This window comes from Crotalus tigris, unplaced genomic scaffold (assembly GCF_016545835.1).
Source record: "Crotalus tigris isolate CLP2741 ecotype Arizona unplaced genomic scaffold, ASM1654583v1 scf7180000017993.1374955, whole genome shotgun sequence".
Taxonomy (NCBI): Eukaryota; Metazoa; Chordata; class Lepidosauria; order Squamata; family Viperidae; genus Crotalus; species Crotalus tigris.
Genome location: NW_024096760.1, coordinates 124,840 through 137,574, shown reverse-complemented (window position 1 = coordinate 137,574; position 12,735 = coordinate 124,840). Strand labels below are relative to the sequence as shown.

General features: G+C 36.0%; 1 protein-coding gene across 20 annotated transcripts in view; it reads left to right on the top strand.

Moving 5' to 3' along the window:
• CDC14B (cell division cycle 14B) overlaps nucleotides 1-12,735 on the top strand; it is a 74,701-nt gene that overhangs the window by 51,253 nt on the left and 10,713 nt on the right. For 12 of the 20 annotated variants that reach the window (XR_005557056.1, XR_005557058.1, XM_039346387.1 and 9 more), the window contains 2 exons: nucleotides 4,574-4,630; nucleotides 4,901-12,086. Coding sequence is in view for 12 of the 20 variants with exons in the window: in XM_039346387.1 (XP_039202321.1) it covers nucleotides 4,574-4,630; nucleotides 4,901-4,940 (97 nt within the window). In the remaining 8 variants the exon portion in view is untranslated. Of the gene's footprint in view, nucleotides 1-4,198; nucleotides 4,311-4,573; nucleotides 4,631-4,900; nucleotides 12,087-12,735 lie in introns of those variants that run through there. The other 8 variants (XM_039346389.1, XM_039346388.1, XM_039346392.1 and 5 more) reach the window with 6 other exon arrangements.

The following is a 12,735-nucleotide window of genomic DNA, read 5'->3' as shown; positions in this document are numbered from 1 at the left end:
TCTGTTACCTTTGGCAGTTTTCTCTAAGCAGTTCCTTTCTCCAACAGATATTCTCAGATTTTATTTCTGTGTTCTATCTAAGGTATTAGCTAGTGCAGGAATTTTGTATCATCTGCAAATTTTGTATCTGCAAATTTGATAAGCATTCTATCCACCTTATCACCAAAATAATTAGTGAATACTGAAGTTTATGGCATCTCATTTCTCTGATGCAGAACCAGTTATCAGCTTTCTCTGACCATAATTTATAAGCCAGTTAAGCATCAAATTAATTCTTGTGTTATGCATAGCACGGCATGTGATCAAATGCTTTGCTGAAGTAAAGGTATATAATATTTACAGCACAATCTATTACGGGTAAAAAAGTAAGATTCTGACGTCTGGAAATTAACATACTATTTTTAAAAATGATCGCTAATTTATGTTTTTAATTAAGTGCCTTCACAGAAGTCAGTGTCACTGGTTTGTGGGTTGGTTAAATCCTTCTTTTACTCTTTATGGAGATAAGGACATTTATGCAGTTCCAGTCATCTGACATTTTATTTGTCCAAAATTTATCAGCAATAATAAATGAGATTCTATTCTTCTTCCAGTATCTAGGATATAATTTTTCAGACCCTGCAGATTTAAATGGTCACAGTTTCCTGGCAGAATGAAAATTTACTTTGCTATTATTGAAGACTGAAGCAAAATAAGATTAAAAAGGCTCTATCTTTTATTATTGTTACTATATGTGCTAATATTTTGCCTTTCTTTGTTGAGCAAAGATACCTTTTCTTCTATTTTGAACCTTTCCTCCAGCCCCCCCCCCCCCCAAAAAAACCCTCCAACATTTTTGGTTCTTAACATCAATTGCTAACCTTATTTCATCCTAAGCTTTTGTTTGCTACCAGTATCTGTACAGATTTAGGCTATATATCCGTGATAGTTTCTTCTATTTTACAATATATTTACAGTTTTTGTTATTTTCAATATGGACTAAATTTGCCATGCTCGTTTCTTTTGTTTAATTCCATTTTTTTCTCTGTGGACTGCTTCAGATACATCATGTAAGTTGCATTGTATACATATATTCTTCTTTTGAGTGTTTCTAGTAGGTTTATATCCTAATTTGTTACAATAGTTGTCAGTATAATGAAAGATTAGCTAAGTAGTAGAAAGATTTGACGCTATCCATAATAGAGGAGTGATTGCTGAAGATAATAGAACTTGCAGAGGTAGCTAAATTGACTTCCTTGATTGAAAAAAGACAATTTCTAAATTTATGGTTGATTGGAAAGCCCTTCTAGACTTTTTATATGAAACAGAAAAACATGCACTTACGATTTGTGAGTTTGATTATCAAAAAAAAATTAGGTAATAGAAAAAAGTGAGCTTTTTGTAATTCTAGAGTAAGAGATAGCTTTGTAATCATGCTTCCACTTTGCTATAGGAAAAAATAGGAATTTCTGTCTTTTTTTCTGCACTTCTGTATTTTTTCTTTTTCTTAAATTCTGCATTAGTTTGTGTTGGTTTTTATTTTTCTTTAAAATGTTTTGTGTGTGTGTGTGTGTGCATTTGCCGTGTATGCAAATTTCATTCAATTTGTACAGCTTCCCATGTCAAACCAGTGACTCTAGGCTGTGAACAATCATAAAAACAAAAGTTAAAATAATACCCCAAAAAAAGAATTTAGATACAAGTAACCGCCAAGAGATAGTACCATCTGTTGATATCAGTATAACAGGAAATTATATCAACATAATAGGAAAAACTTGGGACACCAGGCCTGGGCACATAGCCAGGTCTTTAAGAGTTTCCAAAAGGACAGCAGGGTCAAGGCCATCCTAATTTCTGTAGGGAGAATGTTCCAGAGGGCAGGGGCTAGAGTGTAGAAGACATACCTTCTGTTCTCTGCCAGCCACCATTCCTTGGCTGAGGGGGCCTAATTTGCAGACTGGATCAGATGGGTAAAAACAACTAGGAAAAGACAACCACTCAGAAAACCCAGTCCCAAGCCATGAAGGGTTTTAAAAGTGCCAACCAGCATCTTGATTTGAACTTGGAAACACTGGAAACCAATGCAGCCTGAAGCAGTGGCGTTACATGTGCAGAATAGCCAGCGTTATTTACAACCCCAGCTGAAGCCTCCAACTACTCCTCAAGGGCAGTCCAAATGTAGAGAGTGTTGCAGTAGTCCAAATGGGATTAGTGAATAGAACCTTCCAATTCAGGAATAGGTGGAACTGACACACAATTTGAAGATGTGCCAAGGCTGTCTTAGCCACAGCTACCACTCCTTTTCCAATAGGAGCTGAGCCCAAGAGGATCCCCAGATCATGCATCAGGTCCATCTGAGACAATGCCATCCCATCCAGGATCAGGGTTGGAAAAACTTGGTATTGGAATGTCCAAATATCCTAATGGGTTGAGCCTAAACCCATTGCACCCCATCTAGCCCCTCGAAATGGGAGACCAACCATGGATTTTTTTCCACCAAAGAAGATTCCAGTCTTCTTTGGTGGAAAACTGATTGAAAATAGGCAGCTCTGGTTTCATAACACCTTTTCTTTAAATGTAGAGGTTTTCTCCGTAGTATTACAAGACTATTTCCCAAAAGGCAAAGCTCTCTGTAGGAGGATGATGGGGATCATCCTGTTATACAGGATGCTTTTGTTCTGTGTGATCATCTCAGCTGACTCCATTATAGAGAAAATTACCGCCCAGATGCCAAGAATAGTTGCCTTTGCTCTTAGAAGATGTAGTGGAGACTTGATTGTGTGCTTTACCTCTGTTCTGGCAAATTAGAAATGTTAGACATCCCATGTTCCTTAGGTCATCCTTCCAGACAGATTTCCTCACCAGATTCCTCAATGCCTTCAACAATGGCAGAGTTTCTAATGTACTTGAAAAAAATCTTAATTTTTTCCAGGAAGCTATTTAAAGATATATCTACCTTGAAAGTAGCCCACGTTGAACTGTATAACATACTCAAACGTCAGGAGTTGACCATAGGAAAAGTTTTATGACATTTGTATTATATTATGAAATGATTTATGATATTGTTATATCATAAAACATTTTATAACATTTGCTAAATTTCAATCCCATGGCAATCATGGGTCCTGGATTTCAGACATGTTCTGTAAACTTAGCATATCTGAGCTATCGTGCTTGAAAACATTTTGTCCTATAATGCACCATTTTACTATTTAAACAGAGTTTAAATAGTGTATAGCTTGCTGACTTAGACATTGCCATGTTTTTTTCTAGTAAGAGTTTACCTGGAGAACCAAATCAAATAATCAGTAATCTGTCAACCATGATTTTAAATGGGCTTAGAGAACATTGTTTTAAATATAAAGGAGTTAAGAACTAGCACAAAAGCAAGTACCTTTGTGTTTGGAAAACTGTTGAAAAGTAATTATTTTTTGAAGCTTCTGTTATTTCATGTACCACTTACTAATATTCTCTCCCCCCCCCTCCATTCTCCGTCTCTCGCTCTCTGTGTGTGTCTCTCTCTCAAGATTACCATTTCTTTCTGTCTAGAAATGAGAAAGAATAGCATTCCTCATTTTAAAATATATGATCGTTTATAAATGTGTGTGCTTATATCATGCTAGTCCAAAAAACTGTGATTATCCAAAGCATCCAGGCATCCTGAAATTATTCATATAGATTCCCCATAAAGCAGATAAAAATGGGTAAAGCATGGAAATATAAAGAGGCACTGAATGGACACCATCACAAAGACATTCCATGTATTATTGATTTAGCATTGTGTCAAGCAACACTGAAGCCCCTAGAAAAATCTGATGCATTTCTTTCAAAGAAGATAGTTACCTTCTCTTCTGCCCAAACTAATGTGTCAGTTTATTCATGGATAATCTTGAATGTTTCCTGATGCTTAGGAAAAAAGCTCACTCTTGTTGCAAGGGAAATGCTGTGTTATGATACGATAGTCTGGTTGATGTCAACCTAGAGATCCTATTATCAGAGATAGATAATGTAACAAAGGGCTTTATAGATATGATTGCTGCAGGAAGGTTGTTCACAAATAGTACTAATATAAGATAAAGCCCTCAGAGGTTTATAGATGTATCAGTCAGCTTTAGAACTAGAATCTTAAGTTCATGGAACATAATTTTCAAGAGTATTTAAATAACTCCCTCCCCTCTTTCTCTTGAAATTGGCTGGAATCCTATACTACAAATGAAAGAGTCATCCCTTGTTGCTTCAGTTAGCACTTTAGGGAACGAGATATTATGTTGAGACGATGAGTGGAGAGAGGATGGATTTTAAGAGACTTGAAGAATAGGAGCAAAAACACAGTAAGTGTTACCCTATTATTTAAATAGAGCTGGGTTTCTTTTCCCACTTATTGTAGTATTTTTAAAGTGACAGTTTTAAAAAGGTGTTTTGTTTTTTATTTTTTAACCTTTCAAAGGCTACCATTGGCTTCTAACACTGTCAGTTGCGCTTGACTTCCTGATTTAAATTGGAAGATGAATGAAGTGACAGAGCATCATCTATTTAATCTTAACCACTTAAAATGTTTTTTTTTTTCTTTACTTTTTTTCTACTTTTCCCACAGTCTCATGCCTCAGAGGGAAAGAAGGAAAGGGGATACTTTACAACAAAAGCGCTTATGGTACTTTTATCCCACTGCTTTTTCTTCCTGAATCTGAGCTTGTTTTCTAATAATGTAACCTGAGTTGAGTGGCTGATCTTTATTGTTGAGGTTATATTATTTTCAGAAATTTAGCCTTTCAATCACCCCTTCCCTCCTCTAAGATGTTTTTGGTTTATTTGCTGGCTTAGTTTTAACTGGTTATGATAGTTAAATTGTTCATTTTTAACTGGTGTTTATATATGTATCTTGATGTATCTTATCTCCCATACATTTCTTTTATCATTTCAGCACAACCCTTAACCCACGAAAGAGAAGTGTGCTACGTTGAACAATGAAAATTCAAGAGAATGCAGAGAGAGAAAAGAGACATTGTTTTCAATTAAAGCATTGAAGATTGATTTTTCTTCTTTTAAAAAGTGGTCTATTTTAACTCTTATACAAGAGTGTTAATTTATTGTCACTACAACAATGTTTTTTTACTGCTTTAATAATGGCCGGTAAATTTTAGCCTTTTATCTAATATCTCTTTTATCAAGAGAATCTTTTTTTTTTACAATGCTTAGGGATAAAATGTGATGGCAATCATTTAATCTTCTGTCCAACAACTTATTGGGGGAGTGTATATATTATTTGTTTGGTGTATAAATTTTCATCCAAAAATGGTTCTCTTTTATGATGGAAACGGAGAAATTGGGAAAGTGTACTCTTCTTCCCTTCATCCCCCCAATAATATGATTGCTTTTTGCATACATTAACTATCCTAATTGTATTAGGATTTTTATCACATATTTCTAAATTACTATCCACCAAAGAGTGCTTTATTTTCATACATTTAGTTCTTAGTCTTGCAAATTATACCACTGCCTAAAGTGTTACTTACTACTTTTAATTAACAGAAACAGCTGGGAAGAATTGTAACAAATTGTGTGCTGTTGTAATATCACAGTCTTAATTGTTAAGTTATTAGTGAATTAAAACCTGTTGTATCTACTTCAGATTATAATTGGATAAAATACACTAGCAAAATGTGGGTTTCAAATGTTCTCTATGTACTGCTTACAAATTGACTCTCCTTACCATGAGATCCTGTTCTCAGGCACCATTCTTTCCTAACATTAAATATGGCATAGTACTGATTCTACTAATAGTCAGATATTTATTTTAGCTCTGTCTGCAGAAATAGGTGGTTGAATTTTCCTCTGTATGCAAAATTAGTGGCATATCAATGTTGTGATTCCAATGACATATCAATAGGTTGGATAGGAAAGGAGTTTCATTTGCCATTTCTTCATGTCATTAAAATTCAAAGTTTATAATTACAGATAGTCTCGACTTATGACCACAATTGAGCCCAAAATTTCTGTTGCTAAGTGAGACTTTTGTTAAGTGAGTTTTGCCCCATTTTACGATCTTTCTTGCCACGGTTGTTAAGTGAATCTGGCTTCCCCATTGACTTTGCTTGTCAGAAAGTCGCAAAAGGTAATCATAGAACTTGGGACACAGCAACCATCATAAACAAGAGCCAGTTGCCAACTGGCCAAATTTTAATCAGGTGACCATGGGGACACTGCAACCATCATAAGTCACTTTTTACAAACTGCCATTGTAAGTTTGAATAGTCATTAAACAAATGGTTGTAAATTGAAGACTACCTGTATTCACCTTTCAGTGCAGGAGAGGCAACAGATCTCTACCGAAATCTAAAGATAGACAGTGGACTATAATTATTAACATAGTTAGTCTTCAAAAGCTAAACAGGAACTGTTATAATTATTCTCGTGTCCCATTTGGACTTCAAAATCCTTGCAAGGAAACTTTAGTTATGGATAATGCAGGTCATCCTGATGTTGGGTTGTGACTCCTGTTAGCCCTAGCCAACATGACTGAAGGTAAGATTTGCTGTCCAATATCTGTAAGGATAAGGGTTGCCCATCCCTGGTACAGAGGCTTTGCTGTAGCATACTCTATATTTCTGTAGTAAACAATATGTAAAAAAAAATAAAAAAAATAGAAAATTCTTGCTGGACCTGAAGCCCAAAATATCTGTAGCTAATCATACCAGTAAGAATGTTGGGATTCTGTCTTGATTCTGCCTTGTAGGAGTATTGTTAAATTTTAGGAATGTGGCTTTGCTTAAAAAAGTCACATAGCAGTAGTATGAAGAGACCTGGGCCATGTTTTAGGGTTGATTAGTCATTTTGATATTCACAGCTACTATAATAGATTTATAATATTAAGCCTCTTATTGAATTCAAGCAGCTACAGAAGACCCTCTTCTTGATGATTTGTTTCCAGTCTGGCTCTTTAGAAATTTTATTGATGCATTCATTTCCATTGTAGAAGATTCTTAGTCTATTATGCTGGTGATTGTCCTTTTCTATTTCTGCAGTGTTATAAACGTCCAAATGTGTCCAAAATATGATGATTTGAGTATAGTCACTTCTGCTTCAATTGAAATTTCTGGATTTATTTTCTCTGTGATCCATTTATTTGTTTTCTTGGCTACTTATGATATTCTCAAGGAATCTTCCAGCACCAAAATTCCCAAGTATCAGTACCCTTTTTGTCCTGTTTCTTCAAAGTCCAATGTCTGCTTCCATAGAGTGTCACAGCCTACATGATCCGATCTTTGTTAGTGTAGACACATATTGGCATCTGTTTTTCATAAGGACCTCATTGCTACTCTACCAAGTACTGATCTGTGGTGTATTTCTAGACCAGGGGTTCTCAACCTTGGCAACTTTTAAGACTTGTGGACTTCAACTCCCAGAATTCTGGGAGTTGAAGTCCACAAATCTTAAAGTTGCCAAGGTTGGGAACCCCTGTTCTAGACAGTTTGTTCCCTTATTATTGTCTATCCTAAAAAGCAAAAGCTATTCACCATTTCATTGCCTATATTCATTGTCAATTTTAAGGCTGTTTATTCCATCTGTTGTCATTAGTTTAGTCTTCTTTAGTCTTAGTCCCATTTTTTTCACTGTGTTCATTAAGTTTCATTACTAGACTTCTCAAATCATTTGCATTTTCAGCAGAGGGCAAGTTGATGTTTCTTTTTCCAGTTTTAAAATCATGCTCATCTTTTTTCAGTTCAATCTCCTTTATTCAACTTATAGGTTGAATAAATGAGAAAACAGCATACAGTTTTGTTTGACTTTGATACCAACCTGGATCCAGTTTCATCATGTTTGCTTCCTATCCCATGTATAGTCTTCACACAAGAACACTGAGGCATTCTGGATTCCCTATTTTCTAAGGCCATTCTATATCTGATAATGTTTGATACAATTGAAGAACTTTTTTATAATCAATGAAATGTATATTAATATTTTTATATTCTTTGATTTTCTGAATTACCTTGAAGATACCAACAATATCCTTTGGTCTTTAGATTTTTGCTAAAAATCTACTTGAACATCTGTTGTTTCTCTTTCCACATAGGGCTGTGTTTTGTGCTGGAAGAGCATAGCAATACTGTATGAAAGGTTTGTATACTCGGTTAAGTCTCCTTTAGTGTTAGTATCTGCTCCCCAATATGTCATTCTCCAAATCTGCTGGCATAATTTGGATAGAATCTTGATTTATTCTTCTATTGCTTACCTTCTATAAATATTCCATCAGTTCTGGTAGCCTTCCAACTTAATAATGACTGGAGTGCTGATCTAATTTCATCTGATTTTTGTAAATAAGGAATGTGTCTAAAGTATCATGGATATTAACATCTTTATTGTACAGAATTTCAGTATACTTCTTCCAGCTTTCTTTGATCCTTTTTGTATCAGTTACTATCCATTGGCATCATTTATGTCCATTGGCATCTTTTAGCATACCAGTTTGGGGTTAGATTTTTCTTTTGAGTTAAGAGATCTTTTGGAAGACTTTTCCTTGCTTTTTCTTGTCTCTGTCCATTTCTGTTACATATATTGTTATACTATTGCTTGTCTTTTCTAACATCTGTCCAAAATGTGTTAAGTTCTTCCTGAGATCTTTATCTTTGGCTTTTTCTCTTGGCAGTTTCTGCTATTTGTTCTGACATTCACTATAGTTTCTTCTATTTCATGATTTTTGACAGTCTCTTTTCGCATTCATCCTTAACAACAACAACCTCATCCTCTGGTCACTATCAATGAGGTTCAGAACTTCAAAACAATTCTGATGTTCTTGAAAATGGTGAGTATATGCTCAAAATTGTATTATGGAAATTAGTCAGGTTTTTTCCACTTTAGGTTGACTTGAAACTTGCTTATGAGCTGCTTGTTCCATAGTCATCCTGACCATTATTTTGCTATTATCATTCATCTTTTCTATCATTTTATATCAGTAACTTAGTCAAATTGATTTCTAGGTACTTCATATATTCATGTATACAGGCATTGTTCTGATTGTTGGAAAAATGTGTTAGCGTGAAGATGTTAATTAGAGAGGCACAAATAATATATTTTCCTGATTAATTTCAGTGTTCTGAACTATACAGTCCTACTGTATTTCCTCAATTTCCTGTGGGGAAACTAATTGGCTTTGTTGTTACCTAACTCTCGAGTTTCCAGTTTGGCATTCAGGCAAACTTTAAACCTCATTATGAACTCTTCATCATAATTTTTAATGGGGTGTAATTTTTTATTTGCCTTCATTGCTGATTTTTTAAAAAGAATCCAACACAAATCAATATTGGTCATAACACTTTTTAATAAGCAGAGATAATTCTGTGCATTCTTGTATGAAATTATTTCAATATTTTGTGTTTATTTTTAAAGATTTAGGTTGCTTACACCTCGGCTTCTTCACCATTCAGTTGAATAGTTCACCATTTACTTAACAGCAGTTGCATTATAGACAAGAGTTCATTTATATTTATTGGAATATGAGTTTTAGATTGATTTAATCTTCTGTTCTACTTTATCCACCATGAAATTGAATGCCACATTGTTACAGGTAGTCTTCGACTTAAAACTGTTCCGTTCAGTGACTGTTTAAAATTATGATGGCGTTAAATGGACTACCTTCCGCCTGAAGTTACCCCATTGCAGCATTCCTGCCATCACGTAATTGTGACCTGGGCTTTTGCCAAAGTCTCTGCGATCATGTGATTGCCATTTGCAATCTTTCGTCCCAGCATCCTCAGAAAATCAACAAGGAAGCTGGCAGGGAAGGTTTCAGGTTGCTGCCACGGGACTCACTCTGGTTCCTGAGGGCTGGCTGAAAAAGGTTCATCAGCACCCATTTTGGGGCAGCCCATTTCCACTCTCCAATGGAAATGGAGAGTGGAAGAGCTGTCTGCCAGATTGATTTCGCTCCCAGCGGGATGAAGTCCCTTGGCAAAGCAGTCCTTCTGCTCCCAGAGGCTGGCTGGAAAGGTCCATGCCAAAAACCAAGAAGGATTTAGTCCGGGTTACTTGCAGCATGGAGCTCTTAGAGCCAGGCTGGCTCCCAACACTTCATGCTTCAACATCTTCCTGTGAAAATCCCACTTTACCTAATGCGGGGCAGAATCCCTTTGTGAAACCATTGCTCCCAAAGATGCTGGTTAGAAGAAGTCCTTTCAGAAAGGTAATATTTGCTGGCTTTCTAGCCAGAAGGCCAGCAAATTCAATGTTTCTAAAGGCTGGCTGGAAGAGCCAGCATAGCAGTTGTTGAGCAAGGCAGTCGCATGGGTGCCTTACTCAACAACTGACACGACTTGCGACTGTAATTGGCTGTCTCCATTACAGTTGCACATCAAGGACTATATACTGAAAGACTTGCTCACATACTCTCAGTAATTGATTTTGGTCAGCTTTATAAATTGCAATCTACATTTAACAAAGAATGTTCTAGGATCAAATCTGATACTAGTTTTGTTCGGTCAGATGTATTTCTGTATTGTTCATGCTATTTTAACTAATAATATAGATACTGGCTTTATTCTCAGTAGTATATCCTATCTTAAAATGTTTCCTGTATTTGTAGAATTTTCAAGGTAGAGTGATTTCAAATCAGCTAAATTATTTAATAAAAACCATGTAGATTTTTAATCACACATTACTAAAAATAGCTCCCATCTATGTACTATTATTTTAAATATCGAATTAGCCTCATTGTTCAATATTTGAAATCCCATTTTATTTACCCTGCATCCTAACATTCAAGCATCAACAATCAGAGCACTACATATTTTGTGTGCCTGATAAAGTTTAAATAGACATTTGGTACATTAACTAAGGTGGCTGTCGCTTTCATTAGTACTGATAAACTAATTCTACCACTCATTTCTGTATCATGACAGACAAAAGGATCGCTTACTTATATCTCATTCACTAAGTCTTCCCCTTAATAGTCAATTACTGCTTCTGTTTATGCAACACCCATTCCTAATTTTGTAACCTGATTGTTTCTAGCCATTTGTAGCCAGTATACAAAATATTATTTCCGTTGCCAGAGATTTGTGATTAACTGCTAAGTGCCATTTATCAACTTATTCCTGATAGGATTATGCTTGAACCTTAGATTAAGATTAAAAGGTCCTTGATAGAATATAGTTATTACTTGGGAGTATATGTATATGTTTCTACCTCCCTCGATTTTGGTTACATAAGCGTCAAGCGACTCAGAATGCCCTAATTAGCATGGAGGAAATCTGCTATTTACGTAGATATTTTGGCTCAGAAGCTTTACTAATTAACATCAACAGAAGGTACTTGTTACATGTGCACAAAAGTGCAACATCTGCTATTTTAGACATGAGAAATAAGATTCCTTGACTGTGGAACCACTGTGTTATTAATGCTATGTACACAAATCAACCATGCAAAGCCACTTTTAAACAGTCACAATCATGTTGAGCCCGTCTCCCACAGTGTCATTTTTGGTCGAAAGGCATTGTATAAGTTAAATACATTAAACCACTTCTTAGATTTAGTACTAGGTACTAGAAATGGTACTAGAAGCAGTACTAGTATCAGGCCAGAAAAAATACTCAATATTTAGGTGTCTTAGTAGTCAAACGATACATTTAATTTTTTTAAGCTTGAAAACCAAAGAAGGTTCCCAGTGCTTAAACTATCCTTTGTAATGAATAAGCAAAATAGTCTGAAAGATTAATTTAAATTCTCATGTGGAACTATTATGATTCCATATTGGTTAGCACAATTTATTTTCTAACACTTTAAAGTTACATCCAAATATTCATTGTTGTATTGACAGCTATGCTGTGTAAAAGCTTAAAACTTTCAGAGTTGCTACTTGTAGGTCCCAATTACAAGTTTTAGGGGACTTTTTATGTATTGTCTTTAAAACTTGTACAATTTGTTCAAACTGTGGTATAACCAATACTGCTCAGATCAAATTATTTTGTTAATGTATTTCAGGGTTAACTTGACACTGTGTTTAAATTTTAATTTGATAGTATGTATTTTTTCATCAGTGTAATTGAATTATATAAATCTGGAGTAACTTGTAAGAGAAATGTGTACAAATAAAATCTATTGCTTATGTGAGATTACCCAAATGTGGAAAATACTTGCTGGGGGAGGTGTATTGCATCGGATTCCAAGGAAAGTTGCATCAACTTGTTTATGAGTGCATAGATAATACCTTCCAGCAACTCTTTAAACCAGTGGTTCTCAACCTGTGGGTTGGGATCCCATTTGGGATCGAATGACCATTTCACGGGGGTCTCCAAACAACACAGTCCGCCATTTTTTCCCCCTTTTCCTTAGCTGTGCTATTCCCTTTTATTCTATTGGCTTTTGAAAGCCAATAGAATAGACTCTCTTGAATAGAGTCTAATTCTATTGGCTTTCAAAAGCCAATAGGAATTGTTCAGGCTGTCTCTGCCCTGCTGAGCCCCCCAGAAGTCCCATTCTGCAAAGGGTGCTGCAAGTTGTCTGCAGCGAAGGCGAGCTGTCTGGAAGTTTCCACCCCTTCCTGCTGAGCAACTACTAAAAATGTAAGTCAAAGAGGGCCATGGGGTGGGAGGCCGGCGGGCGCAGGGAGGGTTGCTGGCACGCATGGTGCCCGGCGGGTACCTTACCTACCTTGGGCTGGGCCAGCTGGTGGCCCAGCCGGTGGTCGGCCTGCGCCATCTCTGCTACTTGCCAGCTACGCCTCGGCTGGCTCAGGGGGTGGCACCACGCATGCGCAGCACTCCC